Source organism: Rhinoderma darwinii, chromosome 13, assembly GCF_050947455.1.
Source record: "Rhinoderma darwinii isolate aRhiDar2 chromosome 13, aRhiDar2.hap1, whole genome shotgun sequence".
NCBI classification, from domain to species: Eukaryota; Metazoa; Chordata; class Amphibia; order Anura; family Rhinodermatidae; genus Rhinoderma; species Rhinoderma darwinii.
In genome coordinates, this window is record NC_134699.1 from 10,538,969 (window position 1) to 10,559,568 (window position 20,600).

Genomic DNA, 20,600 nt, shown 5'->3' on the forward strand with positions numbered 1-20,600 from the left:
CACAGATTAGTTAGCAGGCACACTCCCAACGCGTTTCTGCACCATGTAGGGGAGCGTCCTCAGGGGTACGAGTTGCCTGAATTATTAACGTAGAGTTAAGAAAGAGCCTGTCAGCTGATATTCAGCTGTTCGTTAGGTGTAACGACGCATATGAGACATCTGATAGTGGTCTAATGCGCGCCGGGGAAACTCGGAAGTTTTATCAACACAAGCCCCACCCATAGAGGCGTTGCGTAGTATCGTGCTGTCCAATGAGGGAGTAAGGCGTGTTGAAACCCACGCCCCCACACGGGGCAGCTCCATGGTAACCACGCAGCCAATAGGACAGATGCATTAAGCATCGCTGGTAACAAGGGGGAACACAGGGTGGCCAAAACATACAAAGCCGATACCACGGCTGGAATAGGCGCCATGTATGCGACATAGGAAATCCAATGAGCAAATCACTGCACACAAATCAGCCCAATTGCGTATCAACGGCAAATGTCAGACAACAATAGGATCATCAGATCCATTATTAAACGAAACATACAAAGATGACATCGGGAAACAGATCTAATGGCACAAAGATGTCAGAGAGAGGTCAGCGCCAGTATATACTAAATTGGCAGAGCATATTAAAGGAAAGGAAGATAGGATATGGACTCATTGAGGCCCAGTGGTTTGATGGTTTGCATCCTGAAGATCCACTGTGCCTCCTTCTGTAAAATACGTCTATCCCAATTGCCTCCTCTGGCAGGAGCATTGACATGTTCCATACCTTGGAACCTGATAGAGGATGGGTCTCCCTTGTGGTTGTCCCATATATGTCGAGAAACAGGGGTGTCAGCTTTCTTCTGAATATCACAGATATGATCCCGAATTCTGCGTCTGAACTCCCTTATTGTTTTGCCAACATATTGCATACCACATTGGCACGTAATCAGGTACACCACCCCCTTGGTAAGGCAGTTGATAAATGACCTGTTGGAAAAGATGACTCCTGTTACAGTACTCTTGAATGTTTTACTTTTCCAAACAGAGCTACATGCTTTACATCTACCGCACTGGAAGGACCCAGTAACTGTGGTAGAAAGCCATGTGGTGGCAGCAGCAGGCATCTTCAGATGACTGTGCACCAATCTGTCCTTAAGATTGCGGCCCCTCCGAAAAGTGATCAGAGGACGGTCCCCAACTAAGCCCCCATGGTTGCAACTGGTTGGTGACAATATGTGTAGGACTCCCTTCTCCAAAAGGACTGCGTTGTTAGCAAACAAGGAGGTGGGGAATTGGCCCACGGAAAGGGCATGGAGGGAGAAACAAATACCAGGCTCTTTGGTCCTAGGTGGCAAAACTACTCATCATAATGGAGGACCCACTTTGATCTTTACCTTCTCTTCTATACACTGTGCCACTGTAGAATCCATATAGATATCTGAAAAATATTGTTTTACAGGCCTCCAAACCATTTGTATATATTAATAGGACTAGATCAAAGTCAGCGTGGAGCCTCTGACACTTTTTTGAAAGGAGGAACTTTGACTCACTTTGTAAATATGCGACAATACATAACTTCTACTGTAATGTACTCCAGAGCTGTACTCACCATTCTGCTGGTGGCGTCATTGTGTACAAAGATTATATTACTTATCCTATACTGACCCGGAGTTACCTCCTGTATTATACTCCAGAGCTGCGCTCTATATTCTGCTGGTGGTGTCACTGTGTACATACATTACATTACTTTTCCTGTACTAATCCTGATTTACATCCTGTATTATACTCCAGAGCTGCACTCACTATTCTGCTGGTGGAGTCACTGTGTACATACATTACATTACTTATCCTATACTGACCCGGAGTTACCTCCTGTATTATACTCCAGAGCTGCGCTCTATATTCTGCTGGTGGAGTCACATTGTACATACATTACATTACTTTTCCTGTACTAATCCTGATTTACATCCTGTATTATACTCCAGAGCTGCACTCACTATTCTGCTGGTGGAGTCACTGTGTACATACATTACATTACTTATCCTATACTGACCCGGAGTTACCTCCTGTATTATACTCCAGAGCTGCGCTCTATATTCTGCTGGTGGAGTCACTGTGTACATACATTACATTACTTTTCCTGTACTAATCCTGATTTACATCCTGTATTATACTCCAGAGCTGCACTCACTATTCTGCTGGTGGAGTCACTGTGTACATACATTACATTACTTATCCTATACTGACCCGGAGTTACCTCCTGTATTATACTCCAGAGCTGCGCTCTATATTCTGCTGGTGGAGTCACTGTGTACATACATTACATTACTTTTCCTGTACTAATCCTGATTTACATCCTGTATTATACTCCAGAGCTGCACTCACTATTCTGCTGGTGGAGTCACTGTGTACATACATTACATTACTTATCCTATACTGACCCGGAGTTACCTCCTGTATTATACTCCAGAGCTGCGCTCTATATTCTGCTGGTGGAGTCACTGTGTACATACATTACATTACTTTTCCTGTACTAATCCTGATTTACATCCTGTATTATACTCCAGAGCTGCACTCACTATTCTGCTGGTGGTGTCACTGTGTACATACATAACATTACTTTTCCTGTACTAATCCTGATTTACATCCTGTATTATACTCCAGAGCTGCACTCACTATTCTGCTGGTGGAGTCACTGTGTACACACTTTATATTACTTATCCTGTACTGATCCTGAGTTACATCCTGTATTATACTCCAGAGCTGCACTCACTATTCTGCTGGTGGTGTCACTGTGTACATACATTACATTTGTTATCCTGTACTGATCCTGAGTTACATCCTGTATTACACTCCAGAGCTGCACTCACTATTCTGCTGGTGGAGTCACTGTGTACATACATTACTTATCCTGTACTGATCCTGAGTTACATCCTGTATTATATATACTCCAGAGCTGTACTCACTATTCTGCTGGTGGAGTCACTGTGTACATACATTACTTATCCTGTACTGATCCTGAGTTATATCCTGTATTATACTCCAGAGCTGCACTCACTATTCTGCTGGTGGAGTCACTGTGTACATACATTACTTATTCTGTACTTATCCTCAGTTACATCCTGTATTATACTCCAGAGCTGTACTCACTATTCTGCTGGTGGAGTCACTGTGTACATACATTACATTACTTATCCTGTACTGATCCTGAGTTACATCCTGTATTATATATACTCCAGAGCTGCACTCACTATTCTGCTGGTGGAGTCACTGTGTACATACATTACTTATTCTGTACTTATCCTCAGTTACATCCTGTATTATACTCCAGAGCTGTACTCACTATTCTGCTGGTGGAGTCACTGTTTGCATACATATTGTTACATCTCCCATAGGAATGGCAAATCTAATAAGTTATGCATTAATATAGTTAGACATGTATCACTGCACAAATAGGTAGATACACCATTCAGAAGTCAAAAATTTCAGCCACAGCTTTTCCAAACACAGATATAGACATACGTCCTTTTTTTATTTTATGGGGAAAAAAATCACCAGCCAAACGTCCACCGTCAAAATCTACAGAAAATGTTATGTCATTTTGCAAAGAAGTTGCTCTACTTAAATTGTAGTGACGTATATTATCATGACTAAAGCTAAATTCAGAATTCTGATGATTTCCGGTTACCAGAGAGCAGTGCATTGTGGGAGCTCAGGTAACAGACCCTTACATCTTTACTGTTAGGTCACATGTCTGACCACGGGGCGGGACTTAACCTCTGTCTGTTTCCAAGGGCAACCAGCAAAATTTTGAAAGCCGCTCTGTTTTAAATGGAGAAAATTATATCAAATAACTCAAAATCGGTACAAAAACAGTAAAACAAAGTATATACAAAGTTACTTGTCCGGTTATGCAGATTTAATCTTTGACATGTTAAAAGTGGAGCAATAATAAGTTGTGAAAACCTTTAAGACCGGGCTCTGCATATTCTGATATTTTGTCTCTCATATTTCTAGTGGTATTATGAACAGCAGTTTGCAGATTGTACTTTATACATAGTATTTATCTTACTGTAAATTCATTTATTTCTATATATTCCTGTTGTAGAGTCATTCTGAAGGGTTAAATAATATCTACATAAATGTCTGGAGATGTCATCATTTAATTTGATTTCACATTATAAACAATACGCGTTTCTTACGGTTTGTTATAAAGATATCTGACATCCTTTTATTGCCTGCTCGACTTTACACTAGGGGTAATAATCATTTTAACGTGTTCTCATTATCATATATATTAAAACCTTGGAAAATATGCTTTGTCTAACAAGGAAAGAACATATTTTCAAAATTTTGCTCCATAAACGGGTCTAAAGCGTACCTATCGATATCATTTTTAATCAGTAGTGTCACGGTCTGTGGGTATGTTGACCCACTAGGCCGCACCGCCGTAGCGAGGAGGCAGCCGGCCAAGCAACAGAGCACCCAATCAACACAAAGTCCCGCTCCAGGGTACCTGAATAGTCCAGACAGTGGCCGAGGCTTAGCACGGATGGAGGTGGGTGCAGCAGGTTACGCCAGACGTGGCGGATGACAGCAGGTTGTGCCAGACGTGGCAGATAACACTGGACGTGGCAGAGGACGCTGGACGTGGCAGAGGACGCTGGACGTGGCAGATGACAGCAGGTGCAGTAGGACACGACTCCAACGCTGACAGGCTCAGGAACAAGTACACAGAACGGGATACACAATACAGGTAGCAGGGCACGGAAAACACCGGGAACAGGATAACACTAAGGGACCATTTGCAAGACTGACATGGGAATACTAACAATGCTCAGGCAATGAGCAAAGGGGCAGGACCCTTCTTATGGTCCAGGGAATCATGGGCTAATTGATGATGAGGATTCCCATGTGCGCGCACTGGCCCTTTAAGGAGCTGGCGTCTCCTGGGAAGGAGATGCGAGCCAGCGTTTACAGTTCCATGGCTGCGGCCGCCGGGGGCCATGGACGCTACAAGTAGTAGATATGAATACGTGAAACTATGTAATATATCTTGTTGGGGAAAAAAGTGCCACCATCGTCACCGTCCAGTAGCCTGTAGTATCCCGGTCTGCAGACTCTCTAATTAATGTACAGAAACCTCCTCAGTCCCCAAAAATATCCCAACCACCCACATCTCCATAGAGGTCTGGTGCGGAGAATAAGTGAGGATCTGGCATCCCCCGTCCTTTTCTCTAAATAATGATGTTATTTTAGGCTTGGCAGGTGACTCCATAAGTGACAAGCTGAAGATAAAGAGATGAAAGCTGGCTGATAAAAGCTAGAACGGATCCCGATCAATTTCACATAGACACGCTGGAACAATCGGGCACAGAAGTCTATTCATGTAATTGCTAATGAGAAGGGACATTGGCAGTAAAAAAAGGTTGGAACGTAGTATAGGACTGTGGCCGGGGAGGGGACATACATGATCTGATCGATCGGCAGTGCCGTCCTTCAACCTACCAGAGAGTAACTTCTTGCGACAGTCTCTGGAGACGGTATTAATTTAACAAAGTGGATGAAAATCTGCTTGCTGTCAGTGAATGGAAACATTCTTGTTTATATCCCATCCTGATTGTGTTCAACTGGCATGAGTGAAGTGCTGGTTACAGTGTATCAGAGGTCTGTGTGAGCTGGACATCAACAGGAAAGAGTTTTCAAACTCCAAATGTAATTAGTAATGTCCTCATTCTCTGACAGAAAGCAGAGATGATGATGAAACAGTAAGTGATAAAGTATATTAGAAAAATGAATACATTTTCAGTGTAGGATTAAGCTTTATTTCCAGGATAGTGGAAACCCCCTTCAAGGCTGCGGTCCAGGAAACAAATTGGACTTCTTCTCATCCTATTGTTTGTCCTGAAGATAAGTGGTGCCAGATCTGTCAGGCGTCCACTTATCTCTATTGATTGCAAAAAAATAAACATAGGTTGGCCACTTTCAGCGATATGATGAGCATTAGCATGGAGCTTTAAAGACCTATCAAGTCAACTGGTTTTTCCAAGTGTAACTCTTTGAACCCGTAATGGACTAGAATATAATTTTACCATGTGTCTGCGGTTTGGATTTTTGTATAATAGTGGCGGTAATATTTAAGCACTTTATGGTGGTATTATTTGGGCATTGTATGGCTCTATTTTTGAACTGTGTGGCACTGTATTGGGGTATTGTGACATTTGGTGTCCAAGACTCTACACACATACACACTAAGGCTACATTCACACGAGCGTGACAGATTTGCGTGCGTAAAAAACGCGCGTTAAATCTGTCCGTGTGCGTTGCGTTTCGCATCAGTGTGCTTTGCATGTGGCATGCGTTTTTCACGCACTTGTAAGGACTTTTTTTTTTCAATGTAATTGATGCGTAAAACACGGACAGCACACGGATGTGCATCCATGTGCGGTGCATGCTTTTCACCCACCCATTGACTTCAAGGTGCGTAAAAACGCACTAATATAGGACATGCAGTGAGTTCCACGTAGCAGACTCGCGCTGTGTGAATGGCCACATTGAAATCAATGGGGCGTGAGTTGTGCGTTGTTTCAATGCACGGCACGCGGACGATAATCACGCTCGAGTGAATGAGCCCTTATCCTAGTGAACAGTAGAGTGCTATAAAAATCCCCTACCACAGGCTTTTACTTAGGAAAACTGCAAAGGTTCACTCAATAGGCCAAAAATTAATTTTATTATATCCTCGGTTGGACAAAAAAAATTCTATGTATATTTAGAAAATAAATCTAACGAGGAAAACTTATAATACTGGAGGTTGGCAGCAAATAACCTCACCCCACTAATGACAGGGAGCTGTCTACCGCCAGAACACACTCCAATGAGAGGCCACCCCACACGGGTCAGGCCCCCACTTAGGTCCCGTCTTGCATCCGTGACTTCTACTTGGCCCTTTGGCTCTTAATTATGATGAATGTTTCTTGAAATGAACTTAATTCCAAATGCTGACAAATACAATTTGCGCCATTTAACTGTTTGGTACAGATGCCGTGGGAGGCAAGATAAGGTTCAGGATTAATTCATCAGTCTCAATTGAGACATTTCGCTGTCTGGGAGAGTTAATTACTTGGCGATATAGGAGCGCGGCGGTGTTAACCCTGTGTGTGCTGGAAGATTGATCTGTTATTTACCTTTTGGGAAGATTATAATACTATTGACTGATTCCTAACAATAGGGCGGCTGAAACCGCGAGCCTGACGATGCCCCCTGCACCAATGCTGCATGCAGTATTACATGGCTCCTCCCAGTCAAATAAATGGGCTACCATGTAATACATTAATTGCACTCTCTGCTCTAGCTTTTGGGACAGAAGGGGGATAGGGCACTTTCCTCTATGACGGCAACCGGCTGGTTGTCCTCTTTGCACAATCCCGACTTGTTAGACGGGTCACTTGACAATAAACTGATCACAAAGTGTCCCCCCTGCTGGGAGCCCAAGCGATCATTTGTAATCTGTAGGTACAAATCTGTAGGTAACCTGAGCTACATTTTCTTTGTTTTTCAAACTGAGACATCCCTGACAAATAAAACTATTGTCACTGATACTAGATCGTGTTTCGCACTCTACGGGTATTGGCGCAATCAAACATGAAGGGATGAAAGAGTTCTCTCACTGTGATTGACTTCCAGGGATAGCTGTGCGAGGAAAGGGGAGGAGCCTCTAAATGACACAGTAGCATTTACTGGGTAGCAAGAAGGATTTTGTGGGCTGCAAAAAAATAATGCGCAGTAACAGGAGCCATGATCTCACAGGGTCATTGTTGTGTTGCAAAGGAACCCCCCAAAAAATATCCACTCTTTATTTTCGTTGCCAGACACACAAATATACTGTATTTCAGCGACAATCTCATGATCAATGACAGCAAACTGGGCATGTTGTACACGGATAACGAAAGCAGAGGTCTAGATGATCAGAGGTTAACCAAAGCAAGATATAATACAGAGCTATGCCAAATATATATTTCCTTTATGCAGTAATGAACAATATTGGAAAAATGTTCGCCATTTAAATCCTTGCCATGCAGTGACAAATACAGCTGAATCATTATACACGCCAATTTATTATGTAGATTTTTAGATGCTTTACAGCAGGGAAAGCAAAAAATGTCCAAGAAGTGATCATTTTGTGTGGCCTAAATAGCTTTCAGGAGAACAGCCATCACTCAGGTAATTGCTGTAAATCCGCAGTACACTGGGGGAGATAAGTAGGCTTGTTTTTCTGTTATTCGTAGGGTACACATAAATTATGAATTTATATTGCCCACACCTAGTGGTTCATTTAGGTACTATTTTTTACAAAATGAGTTTTTCCTTAGCCCACACCTCCACCTAGTGGTTCATTTAGGTATTTTTAAAAAACAAAAACAAAAAACGAAGACTGTAACAGGTACGACTTACAGAAATTCTCCTGTATTACAGGAATAAACAAGACTAAGCCATAATCACTCGACTGCATAAAGCAGTTACAGAACAGACATGGCCAATCCATCCCAGAGGGAGCGCAGATAATTAACCATTGCCAACCTATAGCCACGGGCCACATTTGTTATAGAGTTCCTTAGGATGTTTAGCACAAGTTTTCTTTTATAGTTTATGTTCTTCTTCTGCAGTTCTTCTTCACCAGCCTGTATAAGGCTCAGCCCTTTTCCCTTCTGGCCTGTGTCCGTCATACAGCTCTCTAAGGTGAAGTATAAGCTCTTCAGCATTTTCCCCAGTCAAGGCGGACACTGCGACAATTCTGCCTTTGACCTTCTCCCGCAGACACTCCAGGGTCTTCCTGGCATTAGGAAGGTCCAATTTGTTGGCCACAATTACATGGGGGCGGAGCGGAAGACTCTCGTCAAACCGACCAAGCTCATACTGTAAAGAGCCCAGCTGGCTCCATGGCTCTGGATGTGAGAGGTCCAGTATGTAAAGTAGAATCCGACACCTCTCAATGTGTCGGAGGAAAGAGAGACCCAAACCCCGGTTCTGATGGGCTCCTTCTATGATGCCAGGAACGTCAGCAACTGAGACGCCAAGAAGAAAAGAGTAGTTACACGCATTGGGAAGGAGGGCATTTTTTTTCTCTCAACACCTCAAAAGCGTTTACGTTTTATGGCTGACCTATCGAGATTATGATCAAAAATATCCACAAAAATTCCATGTACAGCACATATTCAACAAAACTGTGACCACCGTCCGTAAACAAGGGAAATAGATATAAAATGGAATTACAGCACCACCAAGTGGCTGATACTGGCATTGCGAAAGGAATGTTTGAATTTACTCGTAAAAATGAAAATTTTATTAATAATATTTTATATAGAGTGGAAATCTTGATAGGCGAATGGGGAGGTTTGTTCACAAGAAATGCACACAGTAGGTGGTGCATGTGGTGCCGCTGATCTCTGGTGGAAATAAATGGAAGACATTGCGGCATTGTCCGACAATCCCCATAGACATTAGATTGTTGGTGGATCCCCTCAAAATCATGGGATCCAATGACGTAAACGTAATGTTTATAGCCAGATTGATTTTACAAAATCTTATTATAATGGAGGCCAAGGGGAGTGACCCTCTGTTGCCGTGTGAAAGATGTTGTCAGAGGTCATCGACTGTCCATTTTAATTTAACACCATTTGAGTCTAAAAGCAAGGAGGGAAGCTTTATTAGGGTGACTTACCGGCTATCTGTTCATAATCTTGATAATTGATCACCCCGACGTGGGGATTGAGGGTGGTGAAGGGGTAGGCAGCCACAGCAGGACGGGCGTTTGTAAGAAGGCGCAACAAAGATGACTTACCGGCATTAGGAAAACCCACCTGGAAAACAGGAAAATCTGTTTATTGTAACTTTACTTCTAAATATTAACCCCTTAATGACCAGGCCATTTTGCGCGTTAATGACCAAGGATTATTTTTTGTTTTTTGACGGTCGCATTCCAAGAGTCGTAACTTTTTTTTTATTCTGTCGACATAGCTGTATAAGGGCTTGTTTTTTGCGGGACGAGTTGTATTTTGTAATTGTACCATTTTTAGATGCTTATAATATATCAATTAACTTTTATTAACTTTATTTTAGGAGAGGATTGAAAATAAGCAGCTATTCCAGCATTCATTTTCACGTTATAAATTTACGCCGTTTACTATGCAGCGAAAATAACATGTTAACTTTATTCTATGGGTCGGCACGATTACGGGGATACCAAATATGTAAAGGTTTTATATGATTTCCTACTTTTGCACAATAAAAAGCCTTTTAGAAAATAATTACTTGTTTTTGCATCGCCGCGTTCCAAGAGACGTTACCTTTTTATTTTTCCGTCGATGTGGCCGTATGGGGGCTTGATTTTTGCGGGCCAATGTGTAGTTTTCATTAGTACTATTTTGGGGTACATAGGACTTATAGATTAACTTTTATTTTATTTTTTATGGGGGGGAATGGGAGAAAAGAGAATTTTGCCGTTGTTTTTTGGACGCCGTTCATGCGGCGGTTTAATTAAGGTGTTCATTTTATTGGTCAAGTTGTTACGATCGCGGGGATACCATATATGTGTATGTGTGATTTGTTTTGACACTTTTACTGAATAAAACCTCTTTTTGGGCAAAAAAAGGAGTTTTATTTGATTTTCACTGTAATTTTTATTTTATTTTTTTCACAAACTTTATTTAACGGATTGACATTTTTTTTTTAGTCCCACCAGGGGACTTCACTATGCGATGTGCCGATCGCATATATAATGCTTTGGTATACTTCGTATACCAAAGCATTATTGCCGGTCAAAACTGACAGGCAACTTGTTAGGTCATGCCTCCGGCATCATCTAACAGGCAGTTGCTGAAGACAGACCTGGGGGTCTTTGTTAGACCCCTGGCTGTCATGGAAACCCGACGACGACCCGCGATTTGTTTGCGGGGGCGCCGATCGGGTGACAGAGGGAGCTCCCTCCCTCTGTCAAACACATTAGATGCCGCTGTCACTATTGACAGCGGCATTTAATGGGTTAAACTGCCGGAATCGGAGCGCGCTTCGATTCCGGCAGTTGCAGCAGGAGCCAGGCTGTGTAGAACAGCCGTGCTCCTGCCGCTGATCGTGTGGGTACAGTGTCAGTACCCGCGCCATCACAGGACGGATATATCCGTCCTCCTGCGCGAACTAGCAGCTGCTGAGGACGGATATATCCGTCCTTCGGCGTTAAGGGGTTAAGACTAGAAAACAATAACTTTAGTCATGTGACTAACACGTCCATAGGACGGCATACTGAGCAATTAACCCTTTTACAGCCAAGGAAGGACTACAACGTTTACTGCGAATAGAATACGAGGGTTAGATTTAGATCCTGACATTATATTAAAGTCCAGCTATCAAACGATACCAATATCAAAGCTGTAGGTACAATCTTCTATTTAATGGGGGGAATGAGGGGCAAAATTATTTTTTCACCAGCATCTGGATGGCAGAGATTTTTAGTCTCAAGCTTGGTGCGTGTAGACATTAGTATAAGTGGCATGTAGAAATTGTCATGGAGGCACTGCAGCTGTCTGGGTTATTGGGTTACTGTAGCTGTCTCTGTTGTGGGGGGCACTGCAGCAATCACTGTTATTGGGGGCATTGTGGTTTTCACTATTATTGGGGGCACTTTTGCTGAAACTATTATGGGGGCGCTGCGGCCGTCTGCTATTGGGGGCACTGTGGTCGTTTCAGTTATTGGGGGCACGATTGCTGTCACTGTTATTGGGGGCACGGTGGCTGTCACTGTTATTGGGGGCATGGCAACTGTCACTGTTATTGGGGGCATGGCAACTGTCACTGTTATTGGGGGCATGGTGGCTGTGACTGTTATTGGGGACACGATGGCTTTCACGGTTATTGGGGGCATGGTAACTGTCACTGTTATTGGGAGTATGGTGGCTGTCAGTTATTTGGGGCGCGGTGGCTGTCCCTATGTTATGGGGCGCGGTGGCTGTCCCTATTTTAGGGGGCGCGGTGGCTGTCCCTATTTTAGGGGGCGCGGTGGCTGTCCCTATGTTAGGGGGCGCGGTGGCTGTCCCTATGTTAGGGGGCGCGGTGGCTGTCCCTATGTTAGGGGGCACTGTTGCTATTGTTGTTATGGAGGAACTGTTCTTGGCTATACTCATGTTTTATGAGGGTACATATAGGGCTTGATTACATGACGACGTTTGGGATCTGTGTTGCCAGAGATAAGTATGGCTGTGTAATTAGGCCTGTATATGTGTGTGTTTACTCACAGAGAACAGAGAACAGGAAATACACAGTATTAACCCTCACCATGCCAGCATGAGCCATGGTCTTCAGTTCCAGGTGCAGTCTCCGCTCTTCTCCAGGTGCCCCTGGTGTGGCCATCACTGGAGCTCGGTTCTCATTGCTGAGGAAGAATCGATTTCCTTTTCCTCCAACACCTCCATAAGCAGCAACAAAGTCCTCCCCTGGTGTGGAGAGGTCAGCAAGAATCTCCCCATTCTCCTTCACAAGCGTTCCGACGGGGACCTGACGTGTACACAGAGACCAACCTGTCACTATAATGTCAATATAACTCATTACATTCACCTGCAGACGTCTATCTATTCATAGCAGGAAGAAGATTTATCGCTTCTATTTAAAAAGGCAACTGAGAGAATATCTAAAGACGGAAATACAAATCACCACGTGCTGACGGAAACCGCTGACAATCTTATATGTATGGAGGCTGCCTTATCCTTTATTCTCTTGGGTGATGAGGTCTATGGATCTAATCCATCTATTTATCCATCTCATATCTATCTGTCTATCCATCTTTATATATCACATCTATCAATCTCTCATCTATCAATCTCTCAGATAGATAGATAGATAGATAGATGAGAGAGGAGAGAGAGGAGAGAAGAGAGAGAAGGAGAGAGATATGAGAGGGAGAGAGAGAGGAGAGAGGAGAGAAGAGAGAGAGAGGAGAGATATGAGAGGGAGAGAGAGGAAGAGGAGAGAGAGAGGAAGAGGAGAGAGAGAGAGGAAGAGGAGAGAGAGAGAGGAAGAGGAGAGAGAGAGAGGAAGAGGAGAGAGAGAGAGGAAGAGGAGAGAGAGAGGAAGAGGAGAGAGAGAGGAGAGAGATATGAGAGGGAAGGAGAGAGAGAGGAGAGAGAGGAGAGAAGAGAGAGAAGGAGAGAGATATGAGAGGGAGTGAGGGAGAGAGGAGAGAAGAGAGAGAGAGGAGAGAGATATGAGAGGGAGAGAGATATGAGAGGGAGAGAGATATGAGAGGGAGAGAGATATGAGAGGGAGAGAGATATGAGAGGGAGAGAGAGAGGAGAGAGGAGAGAAGAGAGAGAGAGGAGAGAGATATGAGAGGGAGAGAGGGAGAGAGAGAGAGATATGAGAGGGAAGGAGAGAGAGAGGAGAGAGAGGAGAGAAGAGAGAGAAGGAGAGAGATATGAGAGGGAGTGAGGGAGAGAGGAGAGAAGAGAGAGAGAGGAGAGAGATATGAGAGGGAGAGAGATATGAGAGGGAGAGAGAGAGGAGAGAGGGGAGAAGAGAGAGAGAGGAGAGAGATATGAGAGGGAGAGAGAGAGAGAGAGAGAGAGAGAGGAGAGAGATATGAGAGGGAGAGAGAGAGGAAGAGGAGAGAGAGAGAGGAAGAGGAGAGAGAGAGGAGAGAGAGAGGAAGAGGAGAGAGAGAGAGAGGAGATATGAGAGGGAGAGAGAGAGAGGAAAGAGATATGAGAGAGGAAGAGGAGAGAGAGAGAGAGGAGAGAGAGAGGAGAGAGAGAGGAGAGAGAGAGGAGAGAGAGAGGAGAGAGAGAGAGAGAGAGAGAGGAAGAGGAGAGAGAGAGAGGAAGAGGAGAGAGAGGAAGAGGAGAGAGAGAGAGGAAGAGGAGAGAGAGAGAGGAAGAGGAGAGAGAGAGGAGGAGGAGAGAGAGAGAGGAGAGAGATATGAGAGGGAGAGAGAGAGAGGAAAGAGATATGAGAGAGGAAGAGGAGAGAGAGAGAGAGGAGAGAGAGAGGAGAGAGAGAGGAAGAGGAGAGAGATAGAGGAGAGAGGGATGGATAGATCTATCTCTCTCTCTCATATATCTATCTATCTAATCTCATATCTATCTCTCCCCATCCATCTAATATGTGTATCTTTTATGCACTTACTTTCTGCTGCTCACCTTAATGTATAGGGTCTCACCACCTTTTCCATAACAATTCTTGCTCCGGCCACACTCGCCTTGTAATCCTTGATACACCGAAGCAACGGAGGAGAGAGACTTCACACAAGGATCCACTAGGAGAAAATAACAAATCACAGAGATCATCCCACTGCTGCGTACATATGATGGGAGTAATGATGAACGGCATGACCCCAAATCTACTGTCAGTAGGATAGCAGGAAGAGGGATCAGATGAAAAGGAGAAAAACATGACTGCAGGATGAGACTACATACAGGGTTTGTTTGTAGTCTGTAACCATGGAGACACATAAGTCTGCATGGGAGCTATATACTCAAAACGGTACAAGATTTTTAATCAAAACTATTTGCAAAGTTGCTTAATTTTTTTTATATTTAGGTACATTAAATAATTGAAAAAGAATCGGTAGTTCACACATGTATTGGTCATGAGTCAGGTGATGATGGTGTACGTCCACAAAACATGGTCTAATACCTTTAAATATCACGTGCCCTCCATTCCCACCGTCTCCACCATCGGGTCCTCCAAACTCCTTCCTTGGTTCACTATGGAAGCAGGAGGCCCCGTCTCCACCAGCTCCTCCCATTACACGGACGTTACGATGATCGATAAAATGACGGGTCTGGAATGGAAATGAATATTACTTCCCTATAGGAAAATCTACAAAATATCATCAATTGACTTATATTCTCCTACAACATCCTGGGTGTCATCCACATCCATTGGTAATATCTCGTGGTCAGACCATGCCCCAGTATTTTGCACCTTACGACTCCTTTTCCACACCAGAAGTTCCTGGACGTGGAGACTCAATGAGTCTCTTCTCTTGGATGAGGTCCGTTTCTCTGACCTGTCAATCATTTTGTATCCGACCCTTCCCACAACACCACAACCCATGGGGTACAGTGGGAAACCTACTTACTCTACATTGGTGGCATTGGAAGGTTCCTATATCTACTCCCTACTCCTCGTCATCTCACTACTCCTGATTGATATGTTGGACGAGTCTTTCATTCTTATTCTATGATTCTGACTTTTTCACCTCTATATTTTGTTTACAACTTGTTTGATACAAAATAACAATTTTGAATTTGAAATTTCAAAAAAATCAATTGTGGTTTCGGAGTTGGTTTCCTCACCAGTTTCTTTTCGGACACATCTCCCTTGCCCTTGACTAAGTTCCGGGACTTGGCACACAGTGAGGATCCAGTAGAGAGAAGGCGAAGATGTGACGCATGGGAGGCCGGCAACAAGCCTTGAAAATATGTATTTTGGGACACAAGAGTTCTGCACAGCTGTAACCGATGAGCGACACCCCAGAGCCGGGACAAGGACTGCACCGTCTGCATGGCTGCAACCTGCAACATATAAAACGGGATATCACAAATTAATATGATTTAAAGGAGACCTGTCAGAATTCAGCATTTGCTCTGAGGTCTCTTCCTACCCCATCCCCACTACAAGACGACATCTCTAAACTTAGGCTCTGTTCACATCCGCGTCTGAGGCTTCGCTGCAGATTCTGCAGCGCTATTCTTCCCGTCAAAAATCATCAAAGGACACCACGATAGAACCTATTATGAGTTTAAAAAACGACCCTCCGTTCCCAGGACAAAAATACAAACAGGACGCGGTATATAGAGTAATATTACATGGCACTCTCCAGTTCCGCCCCTCTGAGAAGATACTCCCTTTGTTCTCGGATTGGCCAGAACTGCTCATGTGAGCAGCTCTGGCCAATCCGAGAACAGTGGGAGTGTCTCAGACTCTTGGTCCAAGAAGCGCTGCAGCCATGTTGGGACAACACAGTCCTGCAGGACGGCTGCTATACCGTGACTGCTTCCAGCATGGACATCCAGTGCCCGGAGGCAGCCGAAGCAGCTAATTGGTGCGGGGTCCGGGTGTCGGATCCCCACCAATCACATACTGATGACCTATCTTGTGACAAGGTCATCAGTTGTCCGTGCGTGGACAACCCCTTTAAGCAATATTATTTTGAACCCTATTGTAAAATCACAAAGTGTAAACACATATACCGGCACCATAATATAAATCCAGCCTCCTCCAGCGCCACCATGATCTTCAATTAAAGGGGGTTTTCCAATTTTTTTTGTCAATAAAGCTAAATCACTGTATAATGAAAAGTTCTGCAACTTTCTAATATATGTTATGTTTAATCCCTTTGCCATTTCCAATGTCTTTTCTTGCTGTCAGTGAATAGAAACATTCTTATATGCATCCAGAGGCTAAAAACCTAAACAAACGTAATACTTCTCACAGCTGAGGGTTTGCTACAATCCAGTTTAGACGATCCTTACTGAGGTAAATGCATCAGGGGCACAAATCTCTGTACTGTTCTGACTTGTTACAATGTATCAGTGCAGGAAAAATGTATCAGTCTGGAGTCCAGACCATTTAGGCTGTTCAGCGTGCAGCGGATAAAGCAACGGACACCAGGACGGAAATCCGACAGAACCCATTAAAGTGAATGGGTATTATCAGGTTTCTGTAATCAGACGGATCCGGCGGTTCAGTTTTTCATTGTTCTTCTCATATGACGGAGCAGAAAAACGGAAAACCTGAACCCAAATGTGTACAGAGCCTTAGTTAGCAGACGATTGTGGATACAATTGTAGCAAACTCTCAGCTGTGAGTGTGAGACCTGTGTAGGTTCCAATATTATTGTTCACTCACAACAAGCAGAGATCTTGAAAACGTTTAAATAAAGTATAATAGAAGGTTGCAGATTTTTTTTTTATAATACAATGAAAGTGAATAAACTTTATTTACATAAAAATGGAAAATCTCTTTAACCCCTTAACGCAATCCAACGTATGGGTACGTTGGAGCGTTAAGTGGTCACTGTGTCTAAAGACACGGTGACAGAGTAAAGATGGCTGCTGTCCCTGACCCAGGGGGGTGGCGTGCCTCCCACCCCCGCAACGGCGATCGCTGCGATTGATCGGTCAGTTCAGAACGGATAATCGCAGCTTATACGGTGGGGATTGGTGCTGTCTAGGACATCACTGATTGGTATTTGTGCTCATTTTTTGGCAGTTTTTTTTTTTATTTTGGGCCTGTTTTTACTGCACCGTTTTCTTGTGTGCGCCCTGCGGGCCCTAATCAGTCCATAATCAGCCTCAGTGGTAATTTATTGACGCAATTTTTTTTTTCCGACTCAGGTTTTGTTTTTTCCCCATTTTTCTGCCGCCACCTTCTGTGCGTGTGCCCCGCAGCCCTTGAGCGCTGATCAGCGACTACCATCACTAATCGGCATCTGTGCTCATTTTTTGGCGCAGGTTTATTTTTTTGGCCTATTTTTACTGCACCAACCCTGCGGCCACGGAGTCCGGAATCTATAATCAGCCTCATTTATTGACAAGTTTTATATATAAAACTGTAAAAACAAAAGTGAAATAAAATATAGTGAGGTGTAGCTAGTACCTGCATAGGTAGGACGTTAGGGTAGCGGACGTATAGGTTAATGTCCGTTTATAAAAATTACATAGCATTTTAGCGATACAATTTTTCTAAAGTTTTTTCTTTTTACTGTAGTGTATTTCTTATACTAGTTTTTTTCTAAAATATAGTGTTACGTTTAGTGTCAGTGGTTACTGTAGCTTTATAGTTTTAGTCTAAATTTACTGCAGTATTATTTTTATACTACAGTTTTTCCAGCACTGGTATATAGCGTTACAGATTTAGCGCCAGTTAGTGACGGACATTCTGACTTTTTCACTACATTTTACATAGCGTAGTTTTATAGTTTTAGCCTAAATTTACTGCAGTCGTTTCCATACTGCATTTTCTTTTTTTAGCAGGTTCAACGTCACTAAATTTTAGTTAGTGCCAGATAGTCGGGAAATTCTTTACAGTTTTATATTGCAATTATTTTTGGTTACTGAAGTTTGTTCAGTAAATCTTATAGACTTCATGTGGGGTCAAAATGCTAATAATACCCTTAGATAAGTACCTTGAGGGGTTTAGTTTTCTAAATGGGGTCACTTTTGGGGGGGGGGGGGTTTCCACTGTTTTGGTCCCTCAGGGGCTTTGCAAATGCAACATGGCGCCGCAAACCAATCCAGCAAAATCTGAATGCCAAATAGCGCTCCTTCCCTTCTAAGCCCCGCCGTGTGTCCAAATAGCAGTTTATAACCACATATGGGGTATTGCTGTGCTCAGGAGAATTTTCTTTATAAATGTTGGGGTGCCTTTTCTCCTTTAGTCCTTATGGAAATGAAAAAAATGTAGGTTTATCTACATTTTATTAGAAAAAATGTAAATTTTCATTTTCACTGCATACTCCCAATAATTCCTGCAAAAAACCTGTGGGGTCAAAATGCTCACTATACCCCTAGATAAGTTCCTTGATGGGTGTAGTTTCCTAAATGGGGCCACTTTTTTTTTTTTTTCACTGTTTTGGTCCCTCAGGGGCTTTGCAAATGTGACATGGCCTCAGCAAACCATTCTAGCTAAATTTGAGCTCCAAAAGCCAAATTGCGCTCCTTCCCTTCTGAGCCGCGCCGTGGGTCCAAACAGCCGTTTATTACCACGTGCGGGGTATTGTTTTACTCGGGAGAAACTGAGCTACAAAAGAGGGGGTACTTTTTCTGTTTTAGTTCTTGTGGAAATGAAAAAACAAATAGCTAAACCTACATTTTATTGAAATGTTTTTTTTTCATTTTCACGCCCTACTTCCAATAATTTCTGCAAAAAACCTGTGTGGTCAAAATGCTCACTATACCCCTAGATAAGTTCCCTAAGAGTGTAGTTTCCCAAATGGGGTCACTTTTGGGGGGGTTCCTACCGTTTCGGCACCACAAGACCTCTTTAAACCGGACATGGAGCCTAAAATATATTCTAATAAAAAGGAGACCCCAAAATCCTCTGCTCCTTTGTGAGAATTTGCTGCTCATGTTCTAAGCCGTGTAACGTCCTAGAAAAATAAAAGACTGTTCAAAAAATGATGCCAACATAAAGTAGACATGTGGGAAAAGTAAACTAGTCACTATTTTGTGTGGTATAACTGCCAATTAAATTGAGAAAAATGCTAATTTTTACACATTTTCTCTAAATTGTGGTGCTTTTTTTGCAAAAAAAAAACAATGTATCGACCGAATTTTACCACAAACATAAAGTCCAATGTGTCACGAGAAAACAATCTCAGAATCGCTTGGATAGGTAAAAGCATTCCGAAGTTATTACCACACAAAGTGAAACACGTCCGTTTTGGGGGGAAAAAATGGTACATAAGGTGAAAACAGGCCGTGTCCTTATTAATTGTAAAGAAGATACCACATGAACCATATGACAATAAACGGCGGGAAGTACCAGAAATACTTGGGCCCCTAGGACCGCTGTAGCCGGACAGACACTGGTCACATAGCCATTAGTAGTGTGAACACCGACATTAATTCTGCTGTTATTACAGCATTAATACTATAACAGAGCCAGTCATTTCACACAGCGCCTGTAAGTCTGACAATTACACCTCATATTATGCCACAGCTGCGCCATGTTGCTCACCTTCCCGCCCGTCACATCCTCTACTACACTTCTACCTTGAATGTCAACGTTTCCACCGCCATTTTGTTGAAGCAGGCAGGCAGCTCGGCGATATCGTTTGCACTCCGCAAACATGGCCGCGGCGGGGTATATACGGACTGGAGACAAATTTTCCTCTAGTCAGTTACGGGGACCGGAAGTACGTCATCAGCAGAACTTCCCAGACTGCTCTGTTCTGTAGTTTAAAATCTGTAAGAGTAGAAGCAGCGAGTGGTGGAGGGGAAATAATAAGTTGTTTGTTTATTAAAAGAAGAGTTCATACTCTTATCTACACACCACACCTAGAGAGCAAACATTTAGCATATTATATTTATCTAATGCCCATTTATCCCATATCTAATCGATCATCCATTTATCCCACATATATCTAATATCTATATCCAAACATTTACCTATCAACCATTTACCCTCTATCTACCTATCACCTATACATTAACGGCTCTGTTCACATTACGTAGCAGGCATATACTGCCAACGGAAGGCTATAATGTATCCTACTGTATGCCGATACAAATACGCATAGGACCCCATTGTAAAATAAACGTATATACTGTGTGGTCCACGTTTTTTACTGTATACATTTGAACAGTCTACTATGCTATTCCATACGGCAAAAAAAACAAAGCATGGCGACGTATACAGCCCAGCGTATGCCTGAACGACACTTTTAGTATACGCTAGAATGTATGGGACCTATAGATACGTTCGTCAAATGTGTCGGGAGCTTTTTCGACGCATACGCCAAACGTAGGACTTTGATGTAATGGCAAGAGAGCCCAACATGTATACCTCCTATGTACACCAACTGCTGCCTCTCCCATAGTTGTAAACAGTCCCAATCTTGCCGGGACTGT

General features: G+C 43.2%; 1 protein-coding gene across 3 annotated transcripts in view; it reads right to left on the bottom strand.

The window, feature by feature from the left end:
- LOC142665953 (oxysterol-binding protein-related protein 2-like) overlaps positions 1 to 19,834 on the bottom strand; it is a 201,928-nt gene extending 182,094 nt beyond the window's left edge. Inside the window, exons 1-6 of one of the 3 annotated variants that reach the window (XM_075845790.1) lie at positions 19,708 to 19,834; positions 15,321 to 15,539; positions 14,656 to 14,803; positions 14,160 to 14,275; positions 12,304 to 12,522; positions 9,698 to 9,836 (exon numbers count right to left, since the gene is read on the bottom strand). In XM_075845790.1, the coding sequence (XP_075701905.1) occupies positions 9,698 to 9,836; positions 12,304 to 12,522; positions 14,160 to 14,275; positions 14,656 to 14,803; positions 15,321 to 15,539; positions 19,708 to 19,821 (955 nt within the window). In that variant the 5' untranslated portion in view covers positions 19,822 to 19,834. The other 2 variants (XM_075845792.1, XM_075845791.1) reach the window with 2 other exon arrangements.
- Between the last annotated feature and the right edge of the window lie 766 nt (positions 19,835 to 20,600).